This window comes from Schistocerca serialis, chromosome 7 (genome assembly GCF_023864345.2).
Source record: "Schistocerca serialis cubense isolate TAMUIC-IGC-003099 chromosome 7, iqSchSeri2.2, whole genome shotgun sequence".
In the NCBI taxonomy this organism is placed as follows: Eukaryota; Metazoa; Arthropoda; class Insecta; order Orthoptera; family Acrididae; genus Schistocerca; species Schistocerca serialis.
Window position 1 is genome coordinate 488,053,421 of NC_064644.1, and position 16,240 is coordinate 488,069,660.

The 16,240-nt window shown below is 38.8% G+C and overlaps 1 protein-coding gene across 3 annotated transcripts in view; it reads left to right on the forward strand.

The window, feature by feature from the left end:
- Positions 1 to 16,240, forward strand: part of LOC126412783 (peptidyl-prolyl cis-trans isomerase FKBP4-like) — a 143,953-nt gene that overhangs the window by 102,612 nt on the left and 25,101 nt on the right. For all 3 annotated transcript variants that reach the window (XR_007575341.1, XM_050082553.1, XM_050082554.1), the window contains exon 8: positions 10,809 to 10,997. Coding sequence is in view for 2 of the 3 variants with exons in the window: in XM_050082553.1 (XP_049938510.1) it covers positions 10,809 to 10,997 (189 nt within the window). In the remaining variant the exon portion in view is untranslated. The remainder of the gene's footprint in view (positions 1 to 10,808; positions 10,998 to 16,240) is intronic.

Sequence of the window (16,240 nt, forward strand, 5' to 3'; positions counted from 1 at the left end):
TGGAGCGGATGGTCAACCGCCGCCTTGTCTGTATGTTAGAATCCCGGCAACTCCTTAGTCGCTTTCAGTGTGGGATCAGGAGGTTTCGTTCCACCTTAGATAACCTTGCCCTCCTGGAGGCGGCAATACAGCAAGCTTTCCTACGCCGTCATCACCTTCTCGGTGTATTTTTCGACATCGAGAAGGCCTACGATACCACTTGGAGGCGTCTCATCCTGGAGCAGCTTCACGAATGGGGTTTTCGTGGTTGTCTTCCTCTTTTTATTCAGTCTTTCCTCTCGCCACGATATTTTAGATACCGAATTGGTGATGTCCTGTCTGATCGCTTTGCGCAGGAGAACGGTGTCCCTCAGGGTAGCGTTTTAAGTGTGACTCTCTTTGCCATCGGTATTAATAGCATTACGTCCATAGTGAAAAGTCCTGTCCAGTGTTCTTTGTTTGTGGATGATTTCTCTTTGTTTTGCTCTTCTTCAAGCCTTGCAACGACAACTCGTCAGTTGCAACTTACGATTAGGCATTTGGATGACTGGGCGCAGAAGAGTGGTTTTAAGTTTTCCACCAAGAAGTCTGTATGTGTTCTTTTTAACCGTTCTCGTTCGATTTTAACCTTTCCTGAGTTGAGGATGAGGGACACTATTCTTACTTTTAAAGACACGGTGAGATTTCTGGGGCTCATTTTTGACTCAAAGCTCACGTGGTTACCTCATCTTAAAGACCTGAAACGGCGGTCACTTAAGGCTTTAAGTATTTTAAAATGTCTTAACCACAGTACATGGGGAGCTGACAGGACTTGTCTGCTCCAGTTTTACAGGGCGTTTGTGCGATCTCGGCTCGATTATGGGTGCACGGTGTATGGGTCTGCGAGGCCTTCTTACTTAAAGTTGTTGGACGTTGTGCACCATGAAGGGCTTCAGTTGGCCACTGGGGCATTCCGAACTAGCCCCATCCCAAGCCTCTGTGCAGAGGCTGGTGAACCGCCACTTCATATGCGGCGTCGGCTACTTACAGTGCGCCAGGCATATAAAACTTTGTCCACACCATACACCCCTGCATACCATACGGTTGCTCAGCCTCCTCTTGCACGAATGTTTCATAACCAGCAACGTGCGACGCAGCCCTATGGGATTCGCGCACAGGATTGCCTAGGTGCGATGTCTATGGCTGGTCTTCGTGTTCTACGTCGCGGTTGGAGCAGATCTTCACCTTGGCTCCTCCGGATACCCAAACTTATTTTAGATTTGACTAATTTTAAGAAAGATGGCACACCAGATTTTACGTTCCAATCTCTGTTTTTTAACATTTTAGATGTGCATCACGGTTTCACTGTCGTTTATACTGATGGCTCCAAACAGGAGACTTTCCTTGGCTGTTCTGTGGTGTTCCCTGATCATGTTACCCGGATTCGCCTCCCTGCTGAATATATCGTTTTCGCAGCAGAGCTCCACGCGATCCTGAAGGCACTGGAGCAGATGGATCGTGTTTGGGGCGATCGATTTCTTCTCTGCTCCGATTCTCTTAGTGCCTTACAATCACTGCAGAACCTATACCCGACTGAGGAGATGGTCCAGCTGATACATGACCAACTGTACTTGCTCCAACAGCGAGATAAAGAGGTGTCCTTCTGCTGGGTGCCTGGTCATGTCAGCATATGGGGCAATGAACAGGCTGATCGGGCTGCCAAGGAGGCCTGCAGAGAGCAGGATGTGGTCCAGTGTCCTATCCCCTTGCAGTCAGTCATCGCTGCACTCCACAGGAAGTGCATGGAGTTGTGGGAGGACGAATGGCTGGCGGTGACGACCAATAAACTGCGGTCGGTCAAGTCAACCACTCGGCCGTGGCGTTCCTCCTGCCGGTTGCTCAGGCGGGAAGAGGTGGCCCTCACACGTCTTCGGATCGGGCACTGTCCACTGACGCATAGCTATTTATTACAGGAGGAGGATCCTCCGTTTTGTGATGCTTGTGGTGTGCACATCTCTGTCCGGCACATTTTAACAGACTGCATTTTATACCATGATGCAAGGGCAGAAGCACAAGTTGCTGGGGATCTGCCTTGTGTTTTAGCTAACGATGAGACGTGTGTGTCTGGGGTTTTTAAGTTTTGTGATGTGTCTGGACTCTGGCCTAAACTTTTAGGCTGGAGGTTTTAGTGTATTGCAGAGTGGCTGACCCCTCCCTTTTTTCCTTGCGGTCAGCCAGCCACTTCCATCTGCTACATTGTTTTAGCTCCCTCTACCATTTTCTTCCTGTGTTGTCCATGTTTTACTGCTGACGCCCTGCTTCATCCAATGCTTCGGTGTGGGTGAGCACATATTTTTCAATGATTGTTCCCCGTGTTTTATGTTCCGTTTTATGTCAATGTTCTGAGTTTTTTTTTCTTGACACTTGTCTCACTGCGATACTGAACGGGCGCTGAAGACCTTGTTGTCGTGTGCCCACAAAATCCCTCTTCTACTACTACTACTACTACCACCACCACCACCACCACCACCACCACCAGTTTTCGGTAGTGACATGTGCAAAAGCTGCATGCATTAGTTCCAGTATGCCTGATTGCTTAACAGTCTTATTATTTCTCATGACAAATCCCTTAACTGGGCTCCATATCAGCTCTGTTGCGTTCATATTGTAATGGCACAGTAGAAATGTAAAAATACAGCATTTGTATGGTGTGCTCAATGCTGTGGAAAGGATTGCTTTTCATGTTATGACACTTATCACTCTGGCTCGTGTGAGACTACATCTGTGGTATAAAACAATGGACATAGTGCAGATTAAGAATATTTGGTTTTTCATTTTTGTCATAAAAAATTTAATTTTTTTTTCTTAAATTAAGCACCCCCTTTTTTCATAAAACATTGATAATTAAGAGTTTATGAAAACAGGAAAGTGGCATGCAATATGTAACTAGAAACAAGAAGATGTCCATTATTCATTTAAAAAAGTGATGAATTTTATTTATGAGATGTAGGTATTTCAAATTGAATAAAAAAAAAGTATGACCAAGGTGAGACTCAAAATCAGCATTCCATGAACAGAACTGCACAACATTATCAATCTATTACATTTCAGATTCCAGTACATGTCCTGTGTGTATTGAAACTCAATTGTATCAAATATAGTCCTCCGGAAAACTTCAAAACTGACTTCTTTTCTTTAAATTTATGAAAAACCTTAAGAACAACCTATTTGTTGTCCTTTTTAGCAGTGTTCACATGTGCGTTTCACTACAGGGCAGGACGCAGCCTCAGTCATTTTCATACTGCTGTATTAACAGCATGACAATATGAGCACAATACAGAGACTGTGACTGTCTACAATTTTTTAAATAAAAATCACATAGCTAAAGCGTGATTAAGAATAACGTTGATGGCTGTTAATACTTTATAATATCTTTGTTTCATTTAATGTAACTTAATAATGAAAGATCTAATACATAAGTAGGAACTACTTCAAAGTGCACATGTGCTATGACTTCTGCCCAATCGTCATATGTGGTTTGTTTACATCACGTTTATTTGTATGATGAACGGAGTACAGAAATAATTCAGCCATTGGTTTGAAATAGTTCAGATGTTTACCACTATGAGAAATACTATTGCCTCATTTGGCTTAGGGGGAGGAAAAAAGAAGACTAAGATAATGTTAAAATTGATCACAAAATATTTAACAAAGTACTTGTTATCAACATAATCCTTGTCATTGTCATTATCAGTCATCATCATCATCATCATCTTAATGATAATTACTTTTCAGAATATCCTTCTCTCTCTCTCTCTCTCTCTCTCTCTCTCTCTCTCTCTCTCTCTCTCTATCTAGAAAATAAGAAAGAAAAAACAAATGCTCTGAGTGTGTTTGTAACTGACTGCATGACAGAATAATGTTATTGAAGCAGCTTCATTTCCAAAACCGTTTCCCAACTATAATGTTACGCTGACTAAGAATGACCTCTAGTCAACACTATGATCTACACACACACACACACACACACACACACACACACACACACCTATAAGAGTTTATCTAAGTCCAGGGACGGAACAATCTACTTTCAAAATCAAAGAAAATCTATTCTTTAAAGTGTGCCTATCTGTGACTCAGCATCTCTGCTATATGGTGAGTAGCACTATCGTAATATTGTCATTATTATTTAAAGTTATAGAGATTAAGCTGTTAGTATGTAATTGAAACGAATAATTCCGCAAGGTTTTTGAAGAAGGCAAATGATCAAGTTCCAAGTTGATTTTCATAAAGTCTACCTTAGTCTTCAATGCATTTAAAATCCTCATGATAACACCACTTGTAGCTGTTCTGTCATCATGAGGGCAGCATAATTCATCTGAACAATGAGTTTCTCTTGTGTTTCCTTTTTCTTTATAGTCTTTATAATTTCAAACATCCCCATCAGTAGCTTTTCAACCTCCCCAACCAATTGAAATCCAAAGCGGTAAGATACAGGGAACTTGTCAGTCATCCATGGAGTTTTTACTTCATCTAATAATGCTGGTTGCTCATTTTCAAGAAAGTCTAGATACAGAATACTGCAAGATAATGGGGTAACATAACAGGCTTAATCAACAGGTTGTCTATCACGCTGCATCTCACATTTACAGAGAAGTGTTCTTAAAAATGTCTCAACAAAGGCATGTGGGTTTTCCTCAAACTACAGATTTGGGTTATTAGTGTTGTTGGTACTATCATGTGGGAAAGTGGTTTCATTAATAAGCCGTATTAATGTGATTACTCAAGTGTTTTTCTGTTAGCCAAAGACAAAATTTCAGTCTTACACCATATCCATCTGTAAGGTGTGAATCCACTGTAAATGATAAAGATAGAGACTGTGCATACATGATATTCACTATATTCTCATATGTGGAACACCAATATGTGCAGAAATTTATGTGAGCTTGTCGAAGAACTATGTTCAGTCAACTGTGTAATATCTACTTTGCCCACAGTATTTATTTGCATGCTCAAATGAAATATGCCTGCTTTGCTGCCCACCAGTCCCAGGCAGTTTAGGGAAAACGCGAGTAAACATTCTTAAATGTACCACCATGAGCATAGGAAGTCTCCACTGTATTATCTACATTGCACTCTTAAACAATACAATACATTTGGCTAACAAACCATAGTCACTGTTGAGAAACTCAGTTTTGTAAACTCTAACACAACTTGAACTTAAAGAAGATAATAGATAAATGCATAGGAACTAGAGTACCAACGTAAGAAATGAAAACTCATCTCTGTAACAAACAAAAATTGACAAGTAAAAGTTGGACATGTTGTATGTTCTGGGTTGTGTCTTAAAATATTTACTATTCCTCCTGAAACAGCGTGCATATAATTAATGTGTGAATAGTAGTGGTCACTAAGCAAAGCTCTCAATTTATCTTAGTTATCATTTTGGTACACAAACAAAAGTTAGAGCCTCAAACCTTATTGGTTATAGCATTCTAAGTAACTATCAAAACTGATCCCCCATCCACCTTCTGATTCTAAATAAATTGTGTGTGTTGGGCACATGTAGTTGGATAACTTGCAAATGGCCATTCCTTGTAGCTGCATGTAAAATTGATCATCATCATCGGGCTAAATGACACGGGAACTGGGCAGCAGATCACTGGAGATGTGTAGTGCGTTCTGATAAGTCGTTATTTTGCTCATTTTCAAATGACACGAGGTGTCGACTTTGCTGTCATTTCGACTAGGCATTTAACACAGTGTATGGTGGAGCATAGTTCGGCTGCAGGTGGGTCTTGGGTGTTTAGAGGATGATTTTTGTGTTGTGACCTGTGCCCACTAATTCTGGTTATTTCAACAGGCTCATATGTCTTCAGGATGACTACTAAGTGAACTTCCCCTTTATCTGAGCTGGCAGTAGCTGGTTCAAAGGGGCTGCATGTGTAAATGTCTCAATTGACTGATGGTTCGGTCATCATTTGAATCTCGATTGGCTCTCTAAATCACCTGATGGTAAACCCACAGAAAATGTCAGAGATTATTTGGAACAGCAGTTGGAACGTAGAAATTGACATTGCCGCAACTTTGTAGCTCTATGGGATCTAATGATCCACAGAGCGGCTTCAGCTGGGATATGGTACACCTGAAGAAACTTGTGAACCTTTTTCCTTTCGAAGTTACAGCCATTACTGAGGCTATAGGTACTGTTAACAGAGGATTTGTGTGGTGCCTCCTAGTATGAATTCTTGTCTTCTTCATTTTAATTGTATCTAAAGCATCAAAGTATTGCATATAACAATAAAACTGCAAACTATGTACAAACATTATAAGTACACAAAACTGCAACCAGTCACTTTTTTTGGAAATACTCGTTTATTCTGTAAATAGGTTTTCAAACTTTTTCAGGCTCATCTTCAGATGGTGCATGTGGAAGTTACCTGACTATTCCATAATTTGATGCTGAAGATTGATTTACAACCGGATATGTGGCTTTGTAATTAGTCTCCACCTAGCAGCTTCCTATGTGATGGGCATCTCAGTGGAAGCTGCTGAGTGGATACTAATTACAAAGCCAACCACAGCATCAAGAGCCAATACCCATCGTCATCGCCATCATCTTTGTATTCTGCCAGCAAGCTGGGTAGACTGTTTATGAACAATTGGCCTCCTTTTTGCTCTGCTTGTTTTATTTCTTGTCTTGATATTGTCCCCAGTTTTCTCCTATAGTGTCCATATCTTCCTTTATCTGATCCAGGCATCTTTTTCTGGGTCGTCGTATTGGTCTTTCCTACTGCACATTTCTATCAAGTATTGTTTTGTCAGGCAGTTGCCCATCATCATCTTCACATGTCCAAACCATGACTTAAACCATGCTCTACTCAGTCTCTGTCATTGACTTCTACTTGCATATCTCTCCTCTTATCTCTGTTACCAATTTTCTCTCTTCTAGTCTTCTGCAAGGCTAATCATAGAAAATTCATTTTACTTGCCTGAACTTGCACAAATCTGCCTTGTTAATTACGCAGTACTTCACACTGTGTTTAATGATCAGCAGGAGATAACTTTTAAACATGGTCTGTTTGGCTCTCACAGGAACTCTCTTGTCCCACACAATGTTCTGCACTTCATGAGGAAATGTAGATACAGCTATTACTCTGTTATGTACTTTTAGTTCGGCAATTCCGTTCTTTAATATACCAGGTAATTGAAAGCTTCCACACATTCAATTTTCTTTCTGTCTAAATCCAGGTTGCCCTAACAGGTGTCTTGCTCATAATTATTGCTACTGTTTTGCTCCTCTACGCTGTCTTTAAACTTGGAGTTCTATTCACGTAATCTTCCCTGTTTGTTTCTCTGTAAATGCACACGGCATCAGCCAAAGACTAAAGCATTGAGATCACCATTTCCTGTTTCTTTGATTTCCTTTATAATCACTTCCATAAATGCAATAAAAAACACTAGGGAAAGTGCAGCAAATTATAAATAGTCATGTAACTTCCTTTTGCACTATCTGAAGATTAGCCTGAAAAAGTTAGAAAACTGGTTTATGGAATAAACAAGTATTTCAAAAAAAGTGACTATTTGTTTAATATAGTCACCGGTTTTTAAACATCCATAATGGATAACTTTCATCTACATATAAACAAACATGTAACTTGTGTAGTTAGGAAACGTCTGTAAAAATGAAGAGTTTTGCTTGAAACATAAACTTGAGTTGTCAACAAGCACAAACAAAAAAGGAATGAAAACTTCACTAGCTTTCAGGAAACCCTTTGGCTAGCTATGCATACAAGTGGACGAAGAAGGGGGAAACCGTGTGCGTGCACGCACGCACACACATACGCGCACACACACAACCTGAGCACCTACATTGTGTCAGTTCATCAACGTATTTCTTTGTAAAGTAATGTAATGTGTGTAAGTCATCAAACTTTCAGTTTGGTGTTAAAGAGGGTCGCACCATCATAAAAAAAAAATTGTGTGTGTGTGTGTGTGTGTGTGTGTGTGTGTGTGTGTGTGTGTGTGTGTGTGTGACATTTCATTTACCCCTGCGAAAGTTGAGGGCAGCAATCTTGTTTCAACAGTTAGGAAACAAACTTAAATCTAACTAGAAATTTGTAAAGGGAGGATGCCACAGGCTTCCATTCTGGATCCATAGGTTTTCTTAAACTTATGCCAGTGAACTGACACTAAACATGCCAGAGGATTTGAATTTTTTTCTATTTTCACCGACACTATGTCATGATGATAGACGCAAAATGTAATTTAAATAATTGAGCCAATTGGGTAGTGAATAACGTTAGGTCTTGTTTCACAGGAAATAGGTCGACTGAAACAAAACACAGTGCGTACTGTCTCTATCACAGTGATATTCTAAAAGGGAAATTTTAATATCAAAAAGTGACCAAATAAACATTGAGAGATATCATTTTAACTTTTGAATACTAAAGACAGATTAAAAACTCTGTTAGCATTATCACAATCACAATCAGGATCTTGTGCAGAAACAAAATGCTGCTATCTTTACTGTAAGAATAATCCGAAAAGCAAAAATTTGTTTACTTTGCATTCTTTTTCATGACTGTATCATACAGTATTGTATTTTGGAACAATTCATGACATTCACGCATTATGTTCTTAGCCCATAAAAACACAATCAGAGTGCTCCATTGTGTTAGTTAGTGAAATTCATGAAGGGCATTGTTCAGGCATCTCAGAATTGTATCTCAAGCATCCCTGTAGTTTCACTGCCTCTAGAGATTTGTGGTTTGTAATATGGATTCATTGAAACAAAAGGAACTGCCCTATTCAGTAAGTGAACACCAAACAAAAAAGGAATTTGGATGAAACTTTTTTAACCATCATCATTACCATTTTGTACAGGTTGCAGACCCCTTTTTGGTGGCTATCCACCATGGTTCCATCTCCACTCTGGCCCAGTTTTGTCCTCTTTTCATCACACAGTCCATGTGTGTGTCTGTCTTCATCTAGATCTATTGCCTCATATAGCCATTTTGAGTGTCCCCCGATAGCAATCTTTTAACATGTCCATACTCTCTTACTCTTGTCTCTCGTGCAATCTCTTACATGAGCTTCTCTTCCAATGTTTCTCTCATCAACACACTCCTTTCTCTAACCTTTCTAGTAAATCCTATTCTGTTACTTTGAAATTTGATCACCTTTTTTTTTCTTCGCTTCCCATGTTTCTAATGGATATGAGAGTATTTGGAGCATAGAACATTCATTTATAACTTTTGCTTATTTTTTGGTGGCACCTATTTGCTCCAGGCTAGCCTTGTTACACCCTGCAGAAAACCATGGGCCTGCGTTTCTCTTTCACCTATAATGCTTTCCAGGCACATGAAACTTTTCATTGTCTTTATTACTTGCCCTCTACCACTTACATCCACTGCTACTCTCCTCTTCTTCCTCATTGTCACAATAACTTCACACTTCTTTAACCACTGTAGTAAAAGTTGTGTTCTATTCTAGATGTTTCATCCTCAAAAGCTTTCCAGCAGAGTGGAATACTTCTAGTGATCTCAAATCTAAATTGGTATTTTTCTTATAATGCCCTCATTTTCTCCTGTACAGCAGTTTCTTGCAATAATTCAGAGCTTTTCACTGTTATATTGTTGGATAACATTGTGTGAAAAAATGAACACGTAATATGTTATGGTTATTTACAGGGTGATAAACATTGTATATACTGCTGCAAATCTTTTGTATTGTAGTCTTTGATTTTTATTTTTACATATTTTTATCAGCTTTCTGTGAATTAAGTAGTGAATCATTTCATGATCAAACAATTGAGTTATTCCTTGATCAAGTGGCTGTAGCTTACATGATCTCAGGGAACCTGATGAGCTGAAATAAATTACAGATAACACAGATAATCTTCTTACTGGGGAAATTGTAAAAAGGGGGAAGGAGGTCACATAGAATCCACTTCCATTAAGTGTCGGGATAAATGGAGGTATTGTTTGCCTTTGCTACTCAGCAGTCTGTTTTTGTGTGTGGTGAACAATAGCTGTTAACGTTTATTGGTGGCTAAGGTAATCATACTGTTTTCAGAGAATCGTGTGGTCACACAAAAATGAAGGATGATTAGTAATGTGTTTAGATGATAATACTTGTTCGGTGGCACAAGCATTATTCACAGGTGGACTTACATCTTTAAAAATGGCTAACCTCACACAGTTAGAAACATTCAAGGTTGGTTCGTTGTGCACAATGATGCAATAATATGTACTCCATGGCTCTTAAGATCTATGGGCCTTATCATGCATAACAATGTAACATCTTCTATTGTGATACTAGTGAGTGGTAAGAACTGGTGTTGGACACCCTCATATGGAGAACTACAGTTATTATTTTTCTCTTATGTGCAGAAGACTAGTTATAAATACATTACTGCAGTAATAAGGGCATTGACATTCCCATTGGATTCCGAAAATGGATGTTTGGTAGTTGGATTGATAAGATTCCTAGTCCTGTATGTGACCTGAATTTGTTATTTGTATGTAAAATATGCATACACATAGAGTAATGTTCTCGGAACTTAGAAGTTGTACTGTAAGTTCAGACACAACTCTCAACTTCTTTTGATACTTTTAGTGAAATGCATGAAGATGTATGCAATAGAGTTTCAAACATTGTGCTGAATAATTACACAAGAAGTTATAGTATAGAATCCAGAAGAACCACAAATAAAACTAAGCTGCAGTAAAATTGAGAGGAAACAAAACGGCACTCACAGACACTGCTTTAATGTGCATTGTGTAGCAGTGCTAAATATTGATCATACATTAGGATATGTTCATAATTTTTTGTATTGTTGTCAACAGGCATACTTGGGAATGGGTGAACCAGAATTGGCAAAAACAGATTTTGAAGCAGTTCTAAAACTGGAACCAGAAAACAAAGCTGCAGCAAATAATATTGTTATTTGTAATGTAAAGATAAAGGAGCAGAGGAGTCGAGAGAAGAAGATCTATGCCAACATGTTTGAGAAGTTTGCTCAGAGAGATAAAGAGGTAAGTGTATGTAAAAGCTTTGTTGTCATTCTTTTGTTGTTAAGAGTATGAATGTACTATTTGCGAGTTATTTGCTTTTATCTGTAACTGATAAATTGCACATGAATCTTCAACATTGTTATATTTCCGAAACACATGGGCTTTATTATTTCTAGTGGAGATACGTCAGAAAATGTGAAATTCTCAGGAAATTATTTTGCTTATAAAAGTCAGGAAATTGTGAAAGAATTGGTGGGGAATTTCAACAGTTCACCGAGTGGAACAGGCATGTTGAATCGTTCTGTTACAAACAACTCAGCAAGATTTTTGTTTGGAAAATGATTGGTTGTGGAGTAGTGTAAGGGAAGGCAAAGCGATGCATTTGGTAATAGAATTTATTGTTCACTGAGAAGTGCCTTTGACACACTCGTTGACAAAAGGAATTTTTTGTCATTGCCATTAGTTCTCAGGTTGACACGTCAACTTTTCATTGCTTGATTGAAAGCAATGAGCATTTCATTATTTGCCATGTTACCATGATTTGTCTTGTTCACACAAGATGGTTTTTAACTTCTATACCTATCTAAAAATTACAAAAAGTGTCAGAAGCAGCTCTTCTTGTCACTCTTTATCTCCCTGCCCTAAATGTGTCGACAGATTACCCTGTCTGGACTAACACTTCCTGTTGTCACCTCTGAAATATCTTTCCATGATATTCTTGTCAAACCACCCAGTATTCCCTTTCATCTCCATTTTGACTTTGACAAAATCCTTGGCTGACCATATCATATTTAGAGGCCACAATCTTTACCCCAAGATTCCTGATGCTAAAATTGTTCTCACTGTAAAACTTGCGCCCCAAGCACCCTACCATTACCAGTTACTCGATCGCCACCATTGATAATTTCTACAATGTCGAAGGTAGACAGACATGTGCAGTGAACATGTCAGTCAGCATATAACGTCAGTGGTTTCATAGCTTTTTAAGACGATCATCAACTTGTGATTTTTTGAGGTTTCCCCAGTGTAATGAGTATTCAGTGAGGTTTCAGGATAGCAGCTGGGTGATGTTGTCATTTGCCAGAATATTTAGTCTAACAACATTCAGTCAGTCGTCATATGTGTGCTTTATATTGGAGTTGCTTGTTCATGTCACTAGGTTTATACTGAAAATTGGCCCTGAGGTGCATGTGCAAAAGTTACTGTTGCTTGGGCACACTCTGTTGAATTCACCACTTCCTTCAAATATGGCTCCATCTGTGGCACACAGGCGCATCTGTGTGTGCACACCCTCTGTTGGATTGAGAGCCACATAGCTAAAATTCAGGTTTTGACATAATAAAACTAATTGTCACAAGCCATAGAATGTATTCTTTTTTCGGCTGTGGCTGACTTATTGGGTTGTGAAAGACAAGTTGTTGGCTGACCCTGCTGGTCATGTTATTGCCACGGGAGTTATGGAATCCAGTTAATTTTGGCCCACTGCATATGATTCTGTTCATTGCACATAAAATTGTTCAGGCTTGGGGCCTGAAGATAAATGGTGTCAAAACTAGTATCAGTGTTCAAAAAATTAAACAACAAAAATTCAAATACAACTGCTGGTTTTGTTATCATTATTCAAGTACTTTGTGTCCGGCTGCAGTGCCATCTTTCTTGACGGGTTACCAGAGACTGAGATTGCAGTTGCAAAGCTTTGTTTTACCTGGCACAACATGTTTGTGCTGATTCACCTGTGTACCAGTTTTTTTTCGTAAACTTAGTGATGTGGACCATCAGTCTATGGTATAAAACCCTCAGCCAAAATATCACAGCAAGATGTAGACATCCTCTGGCCATAATCCCAAAACCTCATGGAATACATCAATAATTTGCCGAACCAGTGAATGGGCACGGAGCTGTCCCCCTCCAAACATCCAGTCAGTGCCTAGTTGCTGAGCATGTTCTCCAGCATGATTCAAGGCACTTAAATCACTGCTATATCAGACAGACCACTTGGTTCCTCCCAACCAGCATTAGTTTTTTTCTCTAATTCAAAGGTGGGAACTTTATCTCCAGTGTAGCCTCTCATTCCATCACACTCCTGAACTAAACGTTTATTAGCATAAACTTCCTTTTTCTATCTGGTAAAATTTCATTCTTTAATTGTATCGAAAAGAAATGTCACTTAAGAAAACCATAAATTTACAAACCGTCAAAATACTTGGCGAAAATTTGTCTGCCAGAGGCAACATTCTAGTGCTGCCCATGTTGTCATCATTGTCATCCACACTAGTCTACCCTCTGCAAGCCTCTTCATCTCTGAATAAGTACTGCAACCTACATACATTTGAACCTACTTACTGTATTCATCTCTTGATCTTCCTCTACAGTTTTTGTCCCCCATACTTCCCTTGAGTACTAAATTGATGATTCCTTGGTATTTAAGGATGTATCCAGAGTTGGGCAAAATTTATTCAGATGACTGATAATGAGTAAGATACAAATTATTGTTCATGAATAACAAATAAAAATATTTATTGAAATGGTTATTTACTTAACACGAATTACAAATATTTACATGCCATTTGTGAAGAAAATGGTTCACAAACAAAAAGATAATTTTCAAATCCAGAAACATTTACTGCTCCACTTATTTGTCATTTATAATACAGGTGTGCATTTTGTTGCTTTTGATTTACTTTTCTTTTTCAAATATTTCATCAGATAGTTCATTTTATTTTGGAAGATTTTACAGGTGCATAAGGGAATTAGCAGCCTGTTACATCCTCTGAAGAGTGTCTTCATTTCAGGGTAACAATCAGAGAACGTTAAATTGTGATCTTATTGAGCAAAAAATTAAATTTGCCTTTGGTCTAACATAATGAATCTGATTCAAAATCATAAAGCCATTTTTCTTTTTCTGACAGAACGTCATTTTCTGTCTCATCACCCGATTTCTGCAACAATTCAGTGGGTACTATAAGTGTGAAGTTTCTTGTAAGCCTTTCTTGATTGTGGACAGTGATGAAGGTGAACCATTTCTTTTTAAATTGTGGTTAAGATGTTACTGCAATACCTGCATGGTCTCTCTTTGTTGTAGAAGGCAAAGAAAATCTGCTAATTGTCTCTCAACACTTTCTCGATAGCAAGTTGCCAGTGTGCTCCAATATTTAACCTCCAGTTTTCGCGTCCTTTTACATAGAGCCATCAAACAGGAACTAAAAGTCTGTAATTCCTTATTTTGTGCCCTATAGTATATCCTGAATTTTAGCAATAGGACGTGAACATGTTATAAATTCTTTTATGTACTCAAATTCAGTGTGTCTCATAACATTTTTCAAACTCAAAGTGCTATGTAATTGGATCTACAGTTACTGTAATTGTTTGATTGTACTGTACAAACTATTCCACCTTGTAATGCCAGCCCTACACTATGTTTATCCTAAATCACACACACACACACACACACACACCCCTGCAGTCTCGGGCAACTGAAACCATGTGTGGCTGAAAGCTTTAAGTTTAAAAGTCTTTTTGTTGTGCCTATATGCGCTCGGCATCTTCATTATATGATGAGTAGCAACTTTCTTTCTTGTAATATTGTTACATTCCATCATGGATTTTCCATTGTTTGCTAGGTGGTGAAAACTTTCACAAAGTTGCTTCCATCATCATTTACAGTAGTAACTACACTTTCTCTGTAAATTTCATCTGGCATCATGGCTACACGTTCATCAGCTTGAAGAAATCTCTGATGTGCTGATGTTCCAGACTGTATTTTGAGGTTATCATCAGTCCAGTGCTTCAGCTTGACCATATGAAAACTTCCTGTACATTCGTGTCCCGTGTCCTTCAATAATAATTTTATTTCTGAAATTTTTTCCTTAAGGAAATCATTAAATTTCGGGTTTATTTTTGTTCCTTTGGCTAATTACATTTATACTGTAATCTGAAATGTTTAGATTGTCTACCATTTTAATAAAAAGATGGGTCTTCAACAGCATTCAGATGGATCACAGAATGGATGAAAAAAAATAAAATTACTGTCAAATGTATCTCGTGAAACATACTCGGATGATTCATCGCTATCTTTGACAGTGTCAGTTTTGTCCTCATTTCATTTGGGGGAGCATAAACACAATTATATAATCAATCTGAAACCTTTTGGTGTCTTCCACATAGACAACCTTCTTTTATGATTTTGAAAGCAAATGTTAGTGATGATTAAATCGTGTTCTGTTCAAAATTCTTCCAGGCGGCTTCCTCTTCCGTTCCTTTCCCCCGGTCCATAATCAACTACTATTTTTTTCTTCTCTTCCTACTATTGAATTCCATTCCCCCATCATGATTAAATTTTTGTATACTTTAGCAATCTGAATAATTTCTTTTATTTCATAATACATTTCTTCAACCTCTTCATCTGCATGGCTAATTGGCATGTAAACTTGTACTGCTGTGGGAAGTGAAGGCTTCATGTCTTACCTTGGCTACAATAAAGCATCGCTATGCTGTTCGTAGTAGCTTACCTGCATTCCTGTTTTCTTATTCTTTATTAAATCTACTCCTGCATTACCCCTATTTGTTTTTCTTCTTATTACCCTGTATTCACCTGACCAGAACTCCTGGTACTCCTGCCACCAAACTTCACAATTCCCACTATGTCTAACTTCAATGTATCCCTTTCCCTTTTAAAATTTTCTAACCTACCTGCCCAATTAAGGGATCTAACATTCTATGTTCCAATCCATAGAATGTCAGATTTGTTTCCCCCTGATGGCAACATCCTCCTGAATAGTCTCCGCTCATAGATCCTAGTGGGGGACTGTTTTACTTGTGGGATATTTTACCCGAGAGAACGCCATCATGATTTAACCATACAGTAGAGCTGCCTTTCCTTAGGAAAAATTATGGCTGTAGTGTCCCCTTGTTTTCAACCGTTTGCAGTACCAGTGCAGCAAGGCCATTTTGGTTGATGTTACAAGACCAGTTCAGTCAGCCATCCAGACTGTTGCCCCTGCAATTACTGAAAAGGCTGCTGCTGCCCCTCTTCAGGCATACACGTTTGTCTGGCCTCTCAACAGATATCCCCTCTGAACAGATATCCCCTCTGAACAGATATCCCCTCTGAACAGATATCCCCTCTGAACAGATATCCCCTCTGAACAGATATCCCCTCTGAACAGATATCCCCTCTGAACAGATATCCCCTCTGAACAGATATCCCTCCACTGTGGTTGTACCTACAGTATGGCTATCTCTATCGCTGAGGCGCAAAAGCCACC